This window comes from Anguilla rostrata, chromosome 15 (genome assembly GCF_018555375.3).
Source record: "Anguilla rostrata isolate EN2019 chromosome 15, ASM1855537v3, whole genome shotgun sequence".
Lineage (NCBI taxonomy): Eukaryota > Metazoa > Chordata > Actinopteri > Anguilliformes > Anguillidae > Anguilla > Anguilla rostrata.
The window spans coordinates 17,590,256-17,607,544 of record NC_057947.1 but is presented as its reverse complement, the minus strand read 5'-3'; the positions used below and the strand labels follow the sequence as shown (position 1 = coordinate 17,607,544).

General features: G+C 42.0%; 2 protein-coding genes across 6 annotated transcripts in view; one reads left to right on the top strand and one right to left on the bottom strand.

The window, feature by feature from the left end:
- Positions 1-9,747, bottom strand: part of uggt2 (UDP-glucose glycoprotein glucosyltransferase 2) — a 46,747-nt gene extending 37,000 nt beyond the window's left edge. For 2 of the 4 annotated variants that reach the window (XM_064311783.1, XM_064311786.1), the window contains exons 1-10: positions 9,577-9,747; positions 8,282-8,415; positions 7,817-7,899; positions 7,012-7,142; positions 5,990-6,102; positions 5,474-5,651; positions 2,566-2,662; positions 2,175-2,247; positions 1,257-1,357; positions 296-395 (exon numbers count right to left, since the gene is read on the bottom strand). In XM_064311783.1, coding sequence (XP_064167853.1) covers positions 296-395; positions 1,257-1,357; positions 2,175-2,247; positions 2,566-2,662; positions 5,474-5,651; positions 5,990-6,102; positions 7,012-7,142; positions 7,817-7,899; positions 8,282-8,415; positions 9,577-9,600 — 1,034 coding nt within the window. In that variant the 5' untranslated portion in view covers positions 9,601-9,747. Of the gene's footprint in view, positions 1-295; positions 396-1,256; positions 1,358-2,174; positions 2,248-2,565; positions 2,663-5,473; positions 5,652-5,989; positions 6,104-7,011; positions 7,143-7,816; positions 7,900-8,281; positions 8,416-8,651; positions 9,213-9,576 lie in introns of those variants that run through there. The other 2 variants (XM_064311784.1, XM_064311785.1) reach the window with 2 other exon arrangements.
- Positions 9,225-17,289, top strand: part of hs6st3a (heparan sulfate 6-O-sulfotransferase 3a) — a 76,066-nt gene continuing 68,001 nt past the window's right edge. Inside the window, exons 1-2 of one of the 2 annotated variants that reach the window (XM_064311788.1) lie at positions 9,225-9,429; positions 12,173-12,607. In XM_064311788.1, coding sequence (XP_064167858.1) covers positions 9,353-9,429; positions 12,173-12,607 — 512 coding nt within the window. In that variant the 5' untranslated portion in view covers positions 9,225-9,352. Of the gene's footprint in view, positions 9,430-9,958; positions 12,608-17,289 lie in introns of those variants that run through there. The other variant, XM_064311787.1, reaches the window with a different exon arrangement.

Sequence of the window (17,289 nt, the reverse complement as noted above, 5' to 3'; positions counted from 1 at the left end):
GGCTCTATAGGGTCACAGGCGAGGTGGTTACCTGGCTCTAGAGGGTCACAGCTGAGGTGGTTACCTGGCTCTATAGGGTCACAGGCGAGGTGGTTACCTGGCTCTATAGGGTCACAGGTGAGGTGGTCACCTGGCTCTAGAGGGTCACAGGTGATGTGGTCACCTGGCTCTATAGGGTCACAGGTGATGTGGTCACCTGACTCTATAGGGTCACAGGTGATGTGATCACCTGGCTCTATAGGGTCACAGGTGATGTGGTTACCTGGCCCTAGAGGGTCACAGGTGATGTGGTTACCTGGCCTGAGAGGGGAAGTTCTGGCTGATGTCCCTCAGTAGCTTCAGGGCGTCAAACTTGGTTGCAGACATGATTCTGGCAGCTGCCTGGAAACTCAGATCTGAAAGATGAAAAAAAAAACACATTTTATATCTTCATATTTATAACTGCGCATTAAAAAGCAGAGTTTTATGTTATCTGCCTTTTTATAACCGCAGATTAAAATGTTGCATTTTATGTTTTCTTCATATCAATAACAGCAAATTAAAACCTGCACGCAATCAATGCCACTCCTGAAGTGAGCACTGACACATAAAACATAAAAACAGGGACAGCAACAACTGGAGTGATTTTGTTGACATGAGTGTCAGGAACCTCTAATTCACCATTCAGGGCCATAGGAAACTTCAAAGGGTCTCTAGCATGACCTAGAGATAAGACACAGAGAGCAGGAACTGGTGGGGGTAGCCATAAGAGGTGTAAATATATAAGTGTGCGTGAATATGGGTGGGTATGTGTGTGTGTGTGTGTGTGTGTGAGTGAGTGTCAACAGGGGTGGCCTGGAAACCCCATGCAGGCATTCCTCATACTCATAGGATTCCATACCTTAAAAATTGGTTAATACACCTACAGACAATATGTTCGGGATTCTGGGTCAGACCATACCAGAACTGGAGTGTAACTGCTGGCTTTGTAACGTGGTTTAATTATTGCCTGATCAAGTCTCTCCACATCATAGCTTACAAACATACCCATAATAGCCAGAGCTGTCCCTCCCAAAAAGATCTGAAAGCGCTTCATATCCAATGTCACCATAATGCTCACTAGTAGAGAGGGTTCATTTACCTGTAACCTTAAAAAGATGTGACCTTTTCTAGATTGACCTGAACCAATAACAATATACCATAAAAAGGAAAAATTGAGTACACAGGTGAGGATATGCAGGTACTGAGTGCACATGTGAGAGATACAGGTACTTTACCTTGCAGCTCCCACACTTTGAGAGGCGCCATGTCATTGCTGCTCTCCAGCAGGTGTTTCTGAAACTCTCCCAGCTGCTTCTGTAACTCAGGGTATGACTTCCTACAGGAGGCAGACAATTACACACAAACATTAGCAGCAGTGATCTGACCGAGTGCACAAAGAAAGGCTGGGGCTGGTAAGAGGCTCATCCTGCTAAGGCACTGTTCTAGTGCATGGATGGGACAGGGGGAGTCTGATAATGAACTCAGTGCCAGTGCCGACTGTGGCCAGCAGCCCCACACAGTAAAGCACAATTGGCCCTAGCATCACTCAGCGATGGGCGGGTTTCAGATGGCCAGGATTACAGTATCTCATCATTCACTGGCGAACCCCACTGGGCTGATCAGGCCCCTGCCTGTTGAGCTGCAGATGCAGAATCTTCCACTGACTCATGTCTGTGTGAGTGCAATTCGCAAACTGTGATGTGTTAAGAAGTGGTGGCTGATAGGGCATGCACTGGAGGGACAGCAGAGGCTTGTCAAAAGCAGAGGTTAGAGCGGAGAAATACAATTGGCCATTTCAGATTTGGAAGAAGAGTATAAAAATAATGGTGTCCGTGTGCGTGTGTGTGTCTCACATGTTGACCAGTCTCTTTGTGAGGCAGCGCACAGCAGAGGCTTTTACGCTGAGGTAAAATCATCACGAGCCACATGAAGCCGCAAGGTTCCCACCACTTTGATCTTCAGCAGGTGAGTGCTCAAGTACTGCTCTTTACTACAGTCACACTGTGGTTATACTTAATTTGCCACAAACTTTCAATAAATATGTTACTACTAATTTACTAAGTATTACCAACTAATCCATAAATGCACAGATACACACTAACTACCCTACAGACAACACCCCCCCTCCCCCCTCACCAAGGCAGGTCACTCACTTTAATTTCCAGAACAGAAAGCCCTGAACTTCATCATTTTCATCTTCCTCAGCATTTGGCGCAGCTTTTGAATCTGAAGTTAATTAAACATGTTGGTTACTTGAACAAACTCAGGTCAGTTATTCAGACATAATCACAGCTGTTATCAACACACAGTAATGAGGTTACTGTCACTGGCCTGAAATATCACATGGGTGTGTTTTTGTGCAGGGTCAGTGCAGCTTAGCAAAATGGGCTGCAGAGTAAAAGGAAGCACGGTGCGAAGGCCATACTGCGTATGGTGACCTGAGCCTTTGTGACTCACTGGCGAATGTTACCGCGACCACACAGGCCAACATGAGACTGTGGAAAAGATGTTTAAAAAATGTAATGATAATAAGACGACAGACACCTTTCACTTGTGTATCATCCACTGCTTTGTACTCGGTGCTTTTGATGGCCAGTTCAACCCCATATCCAGATAGCCGCATCTTTCCCACCTTCTCTTCCTATGGCAGAGAGAGAGAGCATAAGCACCCATACGTAAACAAAACATCACCGAAAGTTACCATGAACCCTGATGAAACTTCAGTGGAGTTTCAGTTTTGTGCAAGCAACGGTTTCGCATCCTACAGGGAGACAATGGGCTACGAAAGGGAGACCTTCAAAAAAAGTTGCACATGCCTTTTGGTGACTAGTAGAGTCTTCCACGGACTCATGTATGGCTGTATTTGCCCAGCATTGCCATCATAGAATCAAGCGCACATACAGCCGGCTTACATGGGCACATGGGGAAGGGGGTGGGGGCCTTGAGGACATGGGGTATTCCCAATTTGCATATTCAAAGATTCTGCCATTCTCAATGAGGGTACAAGTGTACAGATGCTACTAAGCCACTTGTAGTAGTTTATTTAACATTTTTAATATGGAAAAACCATATTAAACAAATTATTATTCAACATAAAACATTTTCTAAGGTTTTAAAATACACGTGGAGTGGTCCTTTAACATTTGTACTTCTTTGTTTCTTTATTAATTTTATTTATGTACATATTTTTGCAATTCATGCGGGAATTCAGCATTTCTCCTGTGGAGAGAATTATCAGAAGAAAAAGGTTTTAAATTCACCTTCACTGAAAGCCTGTGCTAAACAGCGTGAATAAAAATGACAGTGTGGAAAAGCCTTCCTCCGCATTCTTAGTTCAAAGTCCAGATATCCGTGTCTTGCTGCGCTCTTAAAATATTCCCACACACCTCTTTTCAATGCACTAGCAGTCCTAACATTGCAATATGAAGACATAATCCCACTTTTTTTCTCAATGGTCTTTGAAATCAGGTTGACAGCCAGTGAAAGTTTCTGGTAACACTAAAATTATTTTAGTCTCTTTTTTAAAACCTACTTTCGAGAAAGCCTGACTCAGGTCTTCATTCAATAAGTCCTCAGTGTTTTCACCCTAAACCAGCTGACTCTGTAATGCGGCTGCAGCTTCATCATTAAAGCAGGAGAGGCCTTGAGAGAGGCACCCCGCTCACCTGCGTACCTCCACCACACTCATGTCTCAGGGGAAGGGGCAGGTTTTGAGAGAATTGTCTTAGTGGAACTCATGGTCCAACAGTGGCCCAACAGTGCATATTGAAACTACAGCGGTTATGGAGGGCAGGCGGGCTAAGTATGGAAACTGGAGTGGTGGCTGGCAGAAAGCAACCATTGTTGTAGTTTCAATATCGCAACTTGTTAGCAACTTAGTTTTTTTAGGGCACATAACGGCTTTGAAATTCACGGCTGAGATATTAATGGGTGTAATTTTTTTTATTTTTTTATTTCTTTAACCTTTATTTAACCAGGAAAAAAAATCTCGTAGAACAAAACGAGAAACTCTCTTAGGCTTACATTAACCACAGACATTATTTTCCCGCAAAAATCGAAATCCCTACGGGAAAAAAGCATTAGGAAAACTGCCAAGGGAACCCATGGCTCATAATGGTAAATCACTTCCTGGTTTTAGGACTACAACCTGTAACACTCTAGTCAAAGGCCAGTTTTGCACAATTTTATGCAGGGATGAAATACTGTAGCTCCACAGAGATATTTATTTTCTTATTTCAGATTCAACCAGCACCAATAATGAAATGATTTCAAAATTACAGCACATAATAAAGCAAAAAACAATTCAACTGACTGACAACACAAGATAAGACTTATTTCAAAATTGCTGAGCATGTGCAGATTGTGAAATTTAGGATGCAGAACCCCCTGGAAAAAAGTGAACCTCCCCCACCCAAAAATAAAAAATCAGTATTGGTGAGCTTTGAAAGCTGGAAATCCATTTATCTGTGGAAGTCTTTCGCCAATATTTGACACTGCTTTTCAATATTGAGAACATTTTTAAATATAAGCATCAAGTCACAAAAGCTCAGTGATGTAATGGTATCAGCCACCAATTTAATGGTAAATGGTTAATGGACTGAATTTATATAGTGCTTTTATCTAAAGCACTTTACAATTGATGCCACTCATTCACCCATTCACACACACTCACACACCAACGGTGAAAGGCTACCATGCAAGGTACCAATCAACTCGTTGGGAGCAGTTAGGGGTTAGGTGTCTTGCTCAGGGACACTTAGACATGCCCAGGGCGGGGGATCGAACCGGTAACCCTCCGACTGCCAAACGATCGCTCTTACCTCCTGAGCTATGTCGCCCCATTAATGCATTTATTTCCTGAGAGGACATACCACGGTTGTTTACTGGATGAAATATGCCACCCCGTATCTCTGTGACATCATCACAATATTTCCCTTAATTAATTCAAGGCAGGAAGCTCCAATGTTTACAACTGCACAGCTGGCGATATAATATTCAGCACTGTTAATAAAACTCATGCTGATGATTCCCCTGTGCACACTCAGCACATGTTCATAACAGCATGTGCATGTTCTTGATTGTATATTACATAGACCATTTTTACTTTATGCAGTGTCCTCTAGGATCTGTGATCACTCAAAGTCCAAGTTCTGTAAAGGTTAGTATGCACAGTACCCAGACCACAGCCACCACACAAATAAGACTGACGGTTTTCACCACCATAAAACTCATTTCCATTTCAATTGAAAATATTTTCATTACTGCAACAGTTAAATTATGCTAGTTTGTAGATAAAAGCGGTGAGAGGGAAATTTTCTTGAGTCAGGCATTTATTTGCCATTGTTAGGATAATTGTTTTTTTTTTTTTTTGTTTTTTTTTTAAAGTGTTTTGTTCTGAAGCAAAGCCATAATGCAAAGCCACTCGTAAGCCAGACATGGCTTCAGTACTCACCTGTACAAAGTGGCGCAGGACGTAGACTAGCTTTTGCTCTCTAGCCTTCTCAGACAGAAGCTTGTGGAAGGTGTTGAACTTTTTGGTGCCGATTTCGGCGTAGAGAATGGCCACGGGTAGTTCAGTCACGTTACCTCCCGGGTACCGGTGGTCCATCTTATACAGGTACGGCTTCGGCCTGCAGACCAGAGGGAACCAAGACAACTCAACAATTTCAGATGCTTTCACAAACTATGCGGCTTTGCAATCTCAAATATATACTGAATATACTCACATGAATGTGTAATTAAAAATTACACAAGGATCTGGTCACTGTAGAAGAACCATAATAGTCTGATACAAAAAATTATTGTACAAATGTTGCCCAAAAGTCATATGTATAGATGCTTATTCCCACCAATGGGCCGTAAAATCTTTAAATTTCACAAATTCCCATGCACAGCCACATGCACATTCCCATGCAGACACTCATAGTTTAAATCCTGTCCACAGGATATGAAGCATGCAGAAAGCTACCTGCCTGCTGCTGCCTTCAGAAGCTTCTTCACCTCCTTAGTGCTGCAGGTGTGTTGGCCGTGGACGGCGACGAAGGCGGAGCAGCCTTCGGGTGGCGGCTCGTCATTGGCTATCTTTTGGGTAAAAATTGTCAACAAAAACAAATTTCAATAAGTAACTGAATCGATGTCTTCCTCATCCCTAATTGAAGTAGCTGTAGATAAAGAAATGTCTCTCAAAAGCGTTTAACGCAATGTGATGAAATGGTGTGCAATTGCAAGCAGCACTACCACACACAAGCACAGAAAAAAAATGTTCTTCAGTGAACATGCAGATCGATCCAACTCCCGTTTATACTATACTAAAAATATGTCCTGTCTTAGACTAACCATGAGCATGACACCAGGAAGGTCACAGGACAAATTAGAAGCTTTCTTATCGGAGATAATCAAACAGGCTTGTCTATGCTCAGAAAAATGAGCTTTTCAATAGAAAAAGAAGAAATAAAAATGGTTTGCAAGTGGGTTTTCCAATGCATTGTCACTAAACCCAATGAATTTTACTAATACAGGTTCTTTGTTTCCGACACACCTTAAAATCCCTGCTGTTTATCAGTTACATTACATTACATTACATTATAGATTCTTAGCAGACGCTCTTATCCAGAGCGACTTACAACAAGTGCATTACAAAACTCAGAGACAAGCGCTTTACAACATTCCTGCAAGAGAGCTACAATAGGTATAACTTTGCAAAAAGTGTGAATTGTACCCTTTTTTTTTTTTTTTTTAATATATATAAATTCCCACCCCCCACCCACCTAGTTGTAGATGAACCTAGTTACAGTTAAAGCAACGAAAGCACAAGTACAGCAGCAAAGCCATCTGCCTCAAAGCAAATTAAGTGCATTTAATGCAATTAGAATTGTTCAGAACATCTCAGCATCTCCACCTGTGATTCCCAAGCAGCATGTCAAACCCACAGGATGCAGGTTCGAGAACCAAGCGTCTCTGAAATGGCAGCGGTGCGGTGTGGTGCGGTACCTGTTGGAATGCGTGCACCGCAGGTGAGAAGGCCCTCAGGGACAGGGAGAACTTCAGGAGGCTGACCTGCAGGTCGGACACAAACTGGCCCGCCTTCTTGATGATCAGGTTGTAATACGTGCGAATGGACTCTAGAGAAACGACAGAGAGGATCACACACACTGCATGTGAGGACTTCCTGTGTGACTGCAGGAAGTGGAACACATGCTGATTTAGTTTGTCCAATACAAATGTGTTCCTGTCATCACACTGAATAGTACAGCTACTGAAAATATTATGGAGAAATAGCATTACATCATCAGAGTAAAGATTTTTTTTTCAGGTTACCCATTTATATCAGAACATTATCTAAAATGATTCAGATGACTGAAAGCACCTTGTTCATGGGTAGAACAGCAGTACTGAACCTGAAAACCTCTGTTCTTTTGTCACAACACAAGCCTGACTGTTCCTTGTGATAACTATTCTCAGTACTCTTTTCCGTATTCATTAAGCACACTGTGTGATCTGATAAAGCTGTCCTGGGACCAGACAAACGGGCAAAACCCTCATGGACAGAGTCAAAGGAAATGATTCTGATTGAGGAAAGCCCATCAAATCAAACGGTTTCATTTCTATCAATGTGCTGAATCATTCTGAATGGCCTGCCAGGGTATAAAGTAATGACAATAAATGCCAAGCTGTTTTCTGGCATTCCGTCTAAATGCTGAGCTCACACAAATGTTGAAATTCATAATTTTACCCAGCAGAATAAAAATTTAATAATATATACTAATATTGCCCCCATTTCAAGTCACCCACTTACCACCATTCTTGTACACTGTTAATTCTTTCACAGTCTCGACAAACTGCCAGAATTTTTCTTCACCATCTTCTGCAATAAATTCACTGGGGAAGACCAAACAAAGTCATGCTTTATCCGAATGAAAATGAACGCAATAAAACAACGTGTACAAGAGTCGCAGTAACAACATAACAAACTGATTATATGTGCATCTAATAGGCTATATGTTAAAGAACTCGCAATGTTCCGGGTCATAAATCAAGTTTACAGTTTGCCACGGGCACAAAGGTTATGGAGACAAAGCTTATTTAAAAAATATGAATTTTTGTTTCGTACAAAAGAGCTCAAGCAAATGCTAAATCATCGCAGATTGCATGTGTCTGGCTGTCAGGCGTTGCGTAATTCACCTGGAAAGTGTGTGCGGTATTTTTGACTGTATGGATAGGCTGTGTGTGTCTGAACGCAGCGAATCACGGCCCACGGTACCTCGTCTCCAGCAGAAGAGGTGTGACGGGCCACTTGGCGTTCAGGCTGGCAGTGACGCCTTTGGGTGCAGCCTGGGCACGATGGCAGGTCAGCGCGAGCACCAGCAGCCAGAGGCAGTATCCCATTTTCAAATGCTGAAACAACCATTTAATGGGACACATGCATATGTGGCTTATATGTCTAAAGAGACTACGGTGCTATGCTTTGCTGAGGCACCACTCATCCTCACAAAAACACACACACATTTAACTGCATGCCAACACGCAAACACATACATACAGCCAATTGCTCACACACTCCCGAGTTAAGAAGCATATATTGTACATTGCGGGCTAGCTACTAAAAGGAAGATACCACTTAAAATACTCACAAGGCTAAAAAAACTGTTTCAATGGAGACAAAATACTTTACTGATTCACGGGCAGGGCATAATAGTTGCACGTGTGAGCGATGTACTAGCGAATTGCTTCCGTTCACATATTGCTGTATAAATGGATGTAAACTGCGTAATTCGCCCTTAATGAGGGCCTACGAAATGTCTACAGCCAACATGCAATGATGTATCATTTCATGAGTGTGTGATTTGTGCAATCCAATATTTTACTTTCATCTTTAAGGTCATTCGCTGTTTTAAAAAAGTGTTTTATAAGATGGGCAGACGCAGTCCTTAAGAATTAAAATTCGACTTTTGGATTCCCCCTTAACTCTTTGCTTCCTTGGTTATTTTTATTATTTCAGCTGCAGTTCTCATTACTAAAACCTGAAAAGTTTACATCGATTAATAAGTGTGCTGTGTCTATTTTTCAAGTTCATGTTGCGACTGTAATTAAATTAGATTGCTAAAACGTTACGTAGTTTTCCCAACACCAAGCAACGAGATCACATCTAATTATAGTGTTACTAACAATCAGATGCCACGTAGCGGTACGCTGACGAGACAATAGTATCTAGCTACGGGAACAAGCAGACACGAGTAAAATGACACAACGCAGTTCTTCATGTTCTAAGCCCAGTTGCATAGTATCTCAAATTCAGATAGCTAAGCGAATCCATAAATAAGCGCAAGTTTCAATGATCTCGCTGAACATTCCTTCATGGAACGAGATAGCCGGCTCAGTAGCTATGATTGAAGACACCAAGCTATCAAGGTAATTATTTGCTAGCTGTGATTGTATCGCAACGAATTGCCAAATATTATGCAAGACAAGCGGAGCAATACAACATCTCAGTTTGTGAACATTTTCACACTGTTATCACCTACGTGAGCAACTGAATCTACAAAGTGATTTTCTTACCCCAGTTTTACTGGCCGGTGCCATTTTTGGGTCTTCTCACTTTAATTATGTCTCCGCCTACCCACACTTTTCACGTCAATTCATACCCGCAGAAAATGTATAATAATCTGCGAGACATGCAGGTTAAGCAGCGACACGAATATATAAACTCGTGCGAATAAACTGTACCATAGAATTTAAGAGTAAACTGTAGACTACATTAGCCATTTACAGCCAGGGTTTTTTCAGGCATGTATACGGACAGCTACAAAAATCTTTTGAGGTTCGGCCGTAGGTCGATGGGTTCGACTGAGGAAATTGCTATTCGTGCACTACGCAAATCGGCAAAACACAAATACCTAGGCTGGTCTGTAGTTCGTCAGTTTATTTTTTTCTCCCAGTCTCAATTAAGCTCAACAGCAAGTGAACGGTTAATAGTTTTCCTTCAGTTCCAGGGTATGTGCAGTTCGTACTGTACCATAATGAAAATAACGTTAATTATTTGGCGGTCTGTGCAATGTGTGTGTTAAACCCAGTTTAAATTTGTGTGTTAAAATGACGTAAAAAAGATTGAAATACTTTAATGAAATTGACTGAGTGAAAATTCATTCCAAAGATTCAAATGAATGTCGAGCCCCAATGCTTTATTACTGCTTCGGTTTGTGTGGATGTTTAGGCATCTCCTTTGGGTAGGTTACTTTGTTGCAGCATAAATAGGCTAGTGAACTTTTTTGGTAGGCCTGCATTCTTAATAATAGTGAAAGGTTGCAATTACCTCGGTATAGTGCAACAACGAACGTGCAGTGGACCAAATGACTGCTCCTAAACTGCGGAATCGCGTTTTTGGCAATTCTTTGATGTAATCCGTAAATGCACTTGATAGTTCGTTAGTGATTCCAGGATGAAATTCTTATGCATAGCAAAATATTGGATACATAAGAATTAAAGTGCAACTGTTGACTCCTAATTAAAAAAAAAAAAAACTTTATTCTGGTGAAATGGATTGACAATGATGTTCTGATAAAGGGGCATGAAAGTCGAAGTCTCTCTGCGCGCGCACATATACGACGCACCTTGATCATCGATATTTTCTCCATTGACTACATGTGCAAATGAATATGGTAAAACTATTTAATCAAAATTTACTGGAAATAAAAAGGACAACTTAAAACATAAACGTGTCAACAACTGGTGAATTACTGTTCTCGCCGTAATGCATATGCATGTGTGGTTCCCAAGGACCATATTTTTGGCAAGAAAACATTTCTGTGGCCAACAGAAACGCTTCAGGTGCCATGAAACACATCATGCACTTCAACAATCCCCGGATTCGACTGATCCACGATTCTGAATCAGCCCGTTGCGGTGAATTTAATCACAGTTCCAAGACTGCCGGTTTCCAGATCTCGCAATGGGCTCATTCCCGCGGCGACTGAGTTTGATTGGCCGATGATATTTCTTTTAATCATTGCTGTGTCGTATTTTTGGGGGGTGCCCATTGGGTACCTCGTAAATACGCGAATTACGATTGGTTGAATTTCCATCGCACAAGATTAACTAGCCTATTGGTTAATTACAGGAGGCTCGTAATACAGCATTTTCAACTGCTTTTCGATACATTTCTGAGCATGAGTTTTTTATGGTCTGTGCTGACTGTGACGCCGGACCAACGAGATGCGCGAGACCCCATAACAGGGTTTTTTTAACGAAACCTGGACCACATCCGTGGAATTAGAACATGTTTCGAGATTAACGGAATAAAAACCATTGGAATAACGGTATTAATGAGGTTTAGAGTCTTCTCAAAAATACATTTTAAAACTGGGAATGCTTCAGTACATCAGTGTATTGGGATAGAAACTGGCTACGACGAACGCTGAATTGTTGGGCAGTGATGCACACGCGGTGGATTATGCTCCATGTGAAGCTGAATTGAGAGTGGCGTTTCTCGAAGGCAGTGAATTTATATTTAGGCTATATAAAAAGAGAAACTATAAGAATCCGTGAAATGGTAGGCTATGCATAATGTTGCATTTCTGTTGGATTAAAAAGACGTCGACAAAGGATACCAAGAGACCGGCTTCAGGTGTTTGCTCGCGCTGCAGCATGCACCTCATGGAAACACTGTTTCTCAAGTTATACAACTAATCTGATAACTATATGAATTGTAAGGTACAACTCTTTTTCTCGTTTCTTTTGTGAATATTTGGTAAATGAAAAAAAGTTTTTTTAAATGTATAACCACGTGTACATTCTTAGTCGTTGTCTCGGAACTTTGATGTCTGTACGTTCAAAGAGAGTGTCTCGAGGTGGCCAAATAATTTCCTGATACCAACGCAGGAAACCACTAATTCGTGACCAAATCGACCTATGACGGCGACTGAATTCAGTTATATTATGGCTTTCTGCTTCTCCGACCTAAAGAGTTTGTAGATACAGTGTGTAGCAGGTAGATACTGCGTGTTATCTGTTTATACGTATGGCATGAAAAGCACCCTCGCGCTGCCATGGATGATAAATCCAATAAATTGATATTAGTTCCAATTTTAGCTGTTCTTTTTGTAATGATAGGATATCAGTATATTTGCCCAGCTGGCAGTAACTCTTGCCACTTTAGGACTGTAGAGAAGTTGAGGGGGGTCAGTCCTCCGTCAAGCCAGTATCCGCAAAGCGAGGATTTCGATCGGGACCAAGAGCTGGAAGATGATGGCCCTCCAAAATTTCAGTACAGATTCAACTTCACTGAACGAGATCTTACTCGACACGTGGACTTCGACATCAAAGGAAACGACGTGATTGTATTTCTCCACATTCAAAAGACCGGTGGAACCACGTTCGGAAGACACCTTGTCAGGAATATTCGTCTGGAGCAACCGTGCGACTGCAAACCCGGTCAGAAGAAATGCACTTGCCACCGACCAGGCAAAGAGGAGTCCTGGCTCTTCTCGAGGTTCTCCACGGGCTGGAGCTGCGGTCTGCACGCGGACTGGACCGAGCTCACTAACTGCGTTCCGGTCATCATGGACAAGAAGGAAGCTCAGAGAAACCGAAGGTAGGCAAACATGCGCCTTTTACTAACTGCACGGGTGACTGCACCGACAGTATGTGCACCGGATACTACATTGATGGGTATAGTTCCAATAACTACACGCAATCCTGCTAAAAGGTATCGGCTATCATTTAGGTTGAATAAACAAAGAATTAAACAACGAAGCATGTTGTAGACCATGTTAGAAACGCAGCTATAAGCTTTGTGAAAGACGGATATTCCCCCTCTGAAACCTTGCACTCTTGATCAAAGGGTGGTGTAACTCACGACGGCAGTCGTTAAATCCTACGGAGGGTGTTAAATTGGTCTGTGCATCTTGTGACAGATTTATCAAATTTTGAAAACAGTGAAAAAAGTATTTTGTGTGTGTGTGTTGTGGGTTCAGTAAAAACTAGACTACAAAATGTATTAAATATAGCCTACATTCAGTTCATTTTTATGAATGGGATAATAGTTGCAAAATTATAAGTTACTCTTGCCCTAATTATCACAAATGCTTTTATAAAATAGTACATTTTAGGACACATTCAGGAAGTCATTTTACTTATACAGATTCTTTTCAAACTGTTTTTTAGAACAACATTTTAAAAAACATTTTTCAAATAAATATTTTTATTTCGTATAGTGGCAGTGAGTCCAGTTGGGATTTGTTTACACACACACGTACACAGTCATCTATTTGTCCTGGTATTTAGCATCTGTAAACCTACATAGTATTTAATGTATATTTTGGTTGGAGACAGTGACAAAAATACATTCCATTCCACGACTCCAAAAGGTTATTGTTTTAAAAATAATTATATTTTGTGTTTTCATAATACTGAGACAAAGGCCACATTAATCTAAACATTCTCAGACAAGTATACGCGAGCAGTTCTGTGAACCCTTCCCAGCATAAGGAAACTGAATTATTTTGAATAATTTACTGTCAGTTCAAGCCTATTATGAGAAGTGCAAGGTAAGCAAGATATGTGCTGGCCCCACTGGCACAACAGACAGGTCTGTTGGCTGTGCTTAAATGCCTTTCAGTTACTCTAGGTGAGGAAAATTCTGTGGACCCAACAGATTGGATTATAATAATAATAATAATAATAATATTTATTTATTTATGTTTTACAATGTCTGAGTGATCCATGATAAGAAGTGTTAAACACTAATGTACATGTTGATTTTCATGCCTGGATATATGCACTATAAAACAGAACTGTTCTCTCAGCCAATTAAGTCAATCACTTTATTAGTTAAGGATGTTGAAAACATTATTTGTATTTGTGTTATGTTTAAATGTGTGTAAACATTTTTTCTCTGAAACGTATATTAACACAATGAAGGGTTTGTTAATGTTGTAATTTTCCTAGAATGGTTTAAAACGGTGTATCTTCCTCCAATAATTCTCAGTGTTCCATACTCATTCCACCTGTCAGTTCTCCTATTGAGCACCCTGAAGTCCCTCATGATGGCATTCCTTGATGGAAATGCCTCAGGTTAATGAATGCTTTAATGAATGCTTGACTTGTCTGTGCTCTGATGTCACTGATTAAAAGTTTGGAGTTGTGTGTATGGGATATTCATGCTTCGTGGCAGGCATTGCTCTTTCTGACATTAGTATTGTCTTAAACCATTCCTCAGCGGGCTTTGAAAGTGTTTAAATAATAAGAATTAATGGCCTGCTTACAGTTGAGGAGTTGTGGCTGTGGAGGGACTGAGGTTGGGAAACCCTGCTGCACAGAGGCCGTTTGTTACTGTGAATCACTGTGACACCGCAGACGAGCCCAAGCCTCTGGCCTTCCAAAGCCAAAGAGATGCCCTTCCAGATTACACTGTGATAACATTACAGACCTATTTTCGTTCAACTCATTATTTCCCCGGCCACTGAGTGTTTGAGGGTAATGATGTAGGGATAATATAAGCGCCTGCGTTTGTCTGCTGGCAGAAACACACCTGGATGTGTGGACAGGGATTCATGTACTGGGAGGGGGTAGGAATGGGGGGGGGGTTAAATATCTGCTTTCTCAGGAGGCAGTGTTTATTCACGGTCCTGGCTGACATGTCAAGGCTGAATCTTCAGCGTAACTGAGATTGATGTCCCACTTGTGATGGGTTCGTCTGTCAAGGACTCAGCTTCATGGCTTTTATTTTCCTGGAATTAAGAGATGCTTTTATTATTTACTTTAATTAAAATGTACATGTAGTTAACCTAGTAGTTGAGCTGATTTCTCTTTTGCAGTGATATCCTGCTGAGTCGAGGTGGGCGGGTGATGCAGGGGATTGTGTAGCAAGGAAAGATTAGGTGGGCAGGTCAATTTTGTTTTACAAATAATTCACTTTCAATTTACTTTAGGCTATAATCATTTGGGTAAAACTGAAGTAGCATTTTTTTGGAACATGAGGTGATTTTCCCTTTAGGCCACAACACTTGAAGTTAGCCTTCCAGTCTGGGCACACGTGCAAACACCCTATACAGTCAAACGTCTGGAGCCTTTTCATTCTGTGGCTGCTGGTAGGCAGCAGAGAGAATGTTCAGGTGTAAAGCCAAACACTACTGTGTGCTCTGACAATGAGCATTTTCAGATGAATCCAACAGAATCCATTACATCCCTGTTTAACCATCATGTATCAAGTTCCCCCATTCCAATGGCTGAGTGTGGCATAGCTACATATGTACAGAAAACAGCTTGGATTGACAAACGCATCGGCTCAGATGGAGGTTGAGCCCAATGGTGATTAAGCACGAGAAACTGGAGCGTTAGAAGAGCTGGGCTGATTGAGTGCTGGCATTATATCAGCCTCTGTTTCCGCAGGGTCTTGATTGACAGCCGTCCAGTAGGGCTGTTGGGAGGGTGGTGTAGTATAGAGGAGATGGTTACATGAGAGAGAGGGTGGTGAGGTATGACCTAAAAATAAAAAGCCAATACGAGAGTTGGTCTCACAAGTCTGGACCTGTCTTGCATTCATGGAGCTGGGTAATCTGCCAGTGACGCTGCTGTAACAGGCAGGGCGGCGGAGGGGACCTGTGCGTGGAGCGCGAGCCTTGCTTCCGGAATGTACCGGGCTCAGTATTCCCCTAGAGACAGTGCTACCATATCTGTGGGACAGTGCTACCATATCATCTGAACTGCCCGAGCAAATACCCAGCTGTGTGAATTGCGTGATAATGTAAAATGTGCAGCGTACAAGCTGCCTTGGGTACATGCAGTGAATAATAATAGGCAGTTTTTAATACACACACAAAACACGCACACACACACACGCAATGTATTGCACTGCTGGGGAGTTTTTCCTTGCCACGGACTGTCACACTAGTCTTGGGGGGTGATCGCCAGATCGGGGCATGCTGTAAAGTGTAATGTGACAGATGTTTTATAAAATGTCCCATATAAAATACCTTTGATTTGATTTATGAAGTGTTAGGAATGCTCATTGAACCTGGTTTTGTTTTTCTGCAGTGGCCAACACGAGGGTTGCAGTCAGACGTAACTGTCACAGCTCATTTTGATCGCAGCCATGATTGTTTGCTCCCCTTTTTTTGCCACTCGTTTTTTTTTTGCTTCAGTTGGAAATATTTGAGGCTCGGTCTTCTTTGTGCACAGTCCATGAAAGGCTGGATGGATAATGGTTCTGAAATGACGATATCACAGACTGAGTCTGCGTCCTGATTGGACAGAGAGAAAGCACAAAGCACACCTGTGAGCCCGGGAAAGTGACCAGTGATTTCTTACACAGCAGAGACTCTGATAAAGCGCCCTGGCCCACGTGTGTGGTGACTGCAGGGTCCTCCTGAGCTGTGCTGCTCCTGCTGAAGGGCTGTTCCCTGTTTTTTTATTTATTTCCCTTATCTGGCCCCAGCACTCACAGCTGACGTGATGGAGAGCTAGCTGACTGTGAAGCTGACCTGAGCCAAATATGTATTTGAAACACTTTAACTCTTTGGATGCCAGTAAAATTTAAAAACCGTTCTGCAAGATCCCTGAGAACTTTCTTACAAGGAAGCTTAGAAAATAAACTTGCAATTACATGAAAGAATTTTGTTCTGAATATTGGTGAGGATGCCTAGATATTTCTAGTCCAATGTGGAGTTGCTTTGACTTGTTTTTCCTATGTTAATCTATGCCATTATCTCATTTTATTTATCATCCATGGTTTAAATAGGTAAATCCCTGTAGGATCAGCATCTCTATAATCAGGAAACGTGAGGGCAAGAGAGACATTTAAGTATATAATACCGTGTTTTTTCATAAGACGTTTTGGCTTCCTTGGTAGAGCGGCAGCTTTCAGTTCCGGTAACATGGAGCCGAGTATCTGGCGTGTGTATAGAGTCTTTGCTGCTACTGAAGCCAGACGGCCCTGGGCTGTGCCAAGGCTGGGCACCGTGATTTATTCCTGCGGCACTAAAGCGCCGCCTTACTGGAGAAAAACGGTCGCTGGACGGGAAAGCAGCTTGTTTCACACCTACAGGATCACTGGTGCCTGAGACAGCTCTCTAAGGAACCGAGGCTGCACTCGGCTCAGGGGAATCATTTCTGGCCCTGCTTGGATAGGCTGCTTTTAGTCCAGCAGTGTTGAAGTACTGACACTTTGATCTTGGTGCAGAGTGATGAGTGATGTCAATGATGATAGTGAAGAAGAAAGAGAAAAAGGAACGACTGTTGGTTTATTACCAAAGCACTTTCTCAGAACTTGGTCAG